Source organism: Lepus europaeus, chromosome 5 (assembly GCF_033115175.1).
Source record: "Lepus europaeus isolate LE1 chromosome 5, mLepTim1.pri, whole genome shotgun sequence".
Taxonomy (NCBI): domain Eukaryota; kingdom Metazoa; phylum Chordata; class Mammalia; order Lagomorpha; family Leporidae; genus Lepus; species Lepus europaeus.
The window spans coordinates 14,398,364-14,400,558 of NC_084831.1; the positions used below are offsets into that span (position 1 = coordinate 14,398,364).

The 2,195-nt window shown below is 71.2% G+C and overlaps 1 protein-coding gene across 1 annotated transcript; it reads left to right on the top strand.

Moving 5' to 3' along the window:
* Positions 1 to 202: 202 nt before the first annotated feature.
* On the top strand, positions 203 to 1,216 carry FAM43B (family with sequence similarity 43 member B). The gene has a single exon (XM_062193140.1). The coding sequence runs from the start codon at positions 203 to 205 to the stop codon at positions 1,214 to 1,216; it is 1,014 nt and encodes a 337-aa protein (XP_062049124.1).
* Positions 1,217 to 2,195: the final 979 nt, after the last annotated feature.

The window sequence follows — 2,195 nt, forward strand, 5'->3', positions numbered from 1 at the left end:
ATCTCGGCGGGCAGACCGGCCGGCCCCCCGGCATCTGCGAAGTCAGCCCCGCCTGGCACTGGGCGTCTCCGGGCACCGCCTGTCTCCAGCTCCGCCCGGCTCCTCGCCACCCCGGGGCCACCGGGTGGGCCTCTGCGCGCCTGCCCCTCCCCCGGCCGCCCCGCGCTCGCCGCGCCCCCGGCCCCTTCCTTCGGCCGCCGCGATGCTGCCCTGGAGACGTAACAAATTCGTGCTGGTGGAGGACGAGGCCAAGTGCAAGGCGAAGAGCCTGAGTCCCGGGCTCGCCTACACGTCGCTGCTCTCCAGCTTCCTGCGCTCCTGCCCGGACCTGCTGCCCGACTGGCCGCTCGAGCGCCTGGGCCGCGTGTTCCGCAGCCGGCGCCAGAAAGTGGAGCTCAACAAGGAGGACCCCACCTACACCGTGTGGTACCTGGGCAACGCCGTCACCCTGCACGCCAAGGGCGACGGCTGCACCGACGACGCCGTGAACAAGATCTGGGCGCGCTGCGGGCCGGGCGGGGGCACCAAGATGAAGCTGACGCTGGGGCCGCACGGGATCCGCATGCAGCCGTGCGAGCGCGGTGGCGCCGGCGGCTCCGGGGGCCGCAGGCCGGCACACGCCTACCTGCTGCCGCGCATCACCTACTGCACGGCGGACGGCCGCCACCCGCGCGTCTTCGCCTGGGTCTACCGCCACCAGGCTCGCCACAAGGCCGTGGTGCTGCGCTGCCACGCCGTGCTGCTGGCGCGGGCGCACAAGGCGCGCGCCCTGGCCCGCCTGCTCCGCCAGACCGCGCTGGCGGCCTTCAGCGACTTCAAGCGCCTGCAGCGCCAGAGCGACGCGCGCCACGTGCGCCAGCAGCACCTGCGCGCGGGGGGCGCCGCTGCCTCGGTGCCCCGCGCCCCGCTGCGCCGCCTGCTCAACGCCAAGTGCGCCTACCGGCCGCCGCCGACCGAGCGCGGCCGCGGGGCGCCGCGCCTCAGCAGCATCCAGGAGGAGGACGAGGAGGCGGCGGAGGACGTGGAGGAGCGCCAGGGAGAAGCCCCCCAGCGCGAGCGGCCTGAGGTGCTCAGCCTGGCCCGGGAGCTGAGGACGTGCAGCCTGCGGGGCGCCCCGGCGCCGCCACCGCCGCCGCCGCCGCCGCCGCCGCCGCCGCCCGCGCAGCCCCGCCGCTGGAAGGCCGGCGCCAGGGAGCGCGCGGGCCAGGCGCGCTGAGAGCCCTGGGGCCAGGACTCCCGGCCTCAGACCCGGGCCCGCCGGACTCACCGCCTCCAACCCCGGCCCTGCCCGCTTCGGCTCCCCACCGGTCCCTGGCCCTGCCTCCCTCCTGGTCTGGGCTGTGGCCCTCCTCCGCCCCTCTGCCTCCTCCTGGCTCAGGGTGCCACCTGCCCTGCCCTTGACCGTGGGGGGAGGGGCGTGCTCACCTCTGCCCACACCCGGAGCTGCCCGGGGCCCTCCACAGTGGAACTGCCTCCCGAGCTTTGCACCGCAGCTGCCCACGACCACCCTGCTCCCTCCCCAGAGACCTTTTTCGAGAGAAGGGGGAAAGAAGTTTCCAGAAATCCAGGAGGATGGGTTTGTACTCTGGCCAGGTGGAGGCGGTGGCTTTGCCCTTGGTCTGGCTAGCGGTCCTCCCTGTGGTGAAAAGGACCCTGGAGAGCACTGGGCATGGGGAGGGCAAGATGGCTGGGGGCGGCTAAGGCCAGGCCCAGGAGGGGCACTGGCTCTGTGGCCACACCCATAGGGAAGAAGCCTCAGGCCTCCCTGCCCCTTGGAGGATTCCTGGGACTCTGAGAGCAAGGGGAGGGCTTTACCAAGTTCAACAGATGAGGCCAGGCCACAGGTCTGCAAGCGGGCAGCTGCCCCTCCCCTTAGCACCCACCCCCTCCATCTGCAGACAGATGTGTGGGGGAGGGAGGGTGCCCAACAGGTACCCCACAACCAGGACCAAGGTGGCGCTTCCGAAGGAGGCAAGGAGAACCTTTGGCAGGTGTCCTCAAGCTGAGGCTGGTCAGGGCAGGTAGATCCCAGAGTTTCCTAGCAGGAGGGAGGGGTGTTAACCCGACCGAGGGAGTGGGCCCTGCCCAGGTGTCTCCAGAGGCCACACAAAACCCAAAGACCCGTGTGTCACCATGATCATTGTAAATAAAGTGAACCTGCTTTTCCAGCCCTGTCACCACTCCTGTGTTGTCTT

Coding starts and splice junctions, on each gene's coding strand:
- FAM43B (XM_062193140.1), top strand. CDS start 203: ATGCTGCCCTGGAGACGTAACAAATTCGTGCTGGTGGAGGACGAGGCC.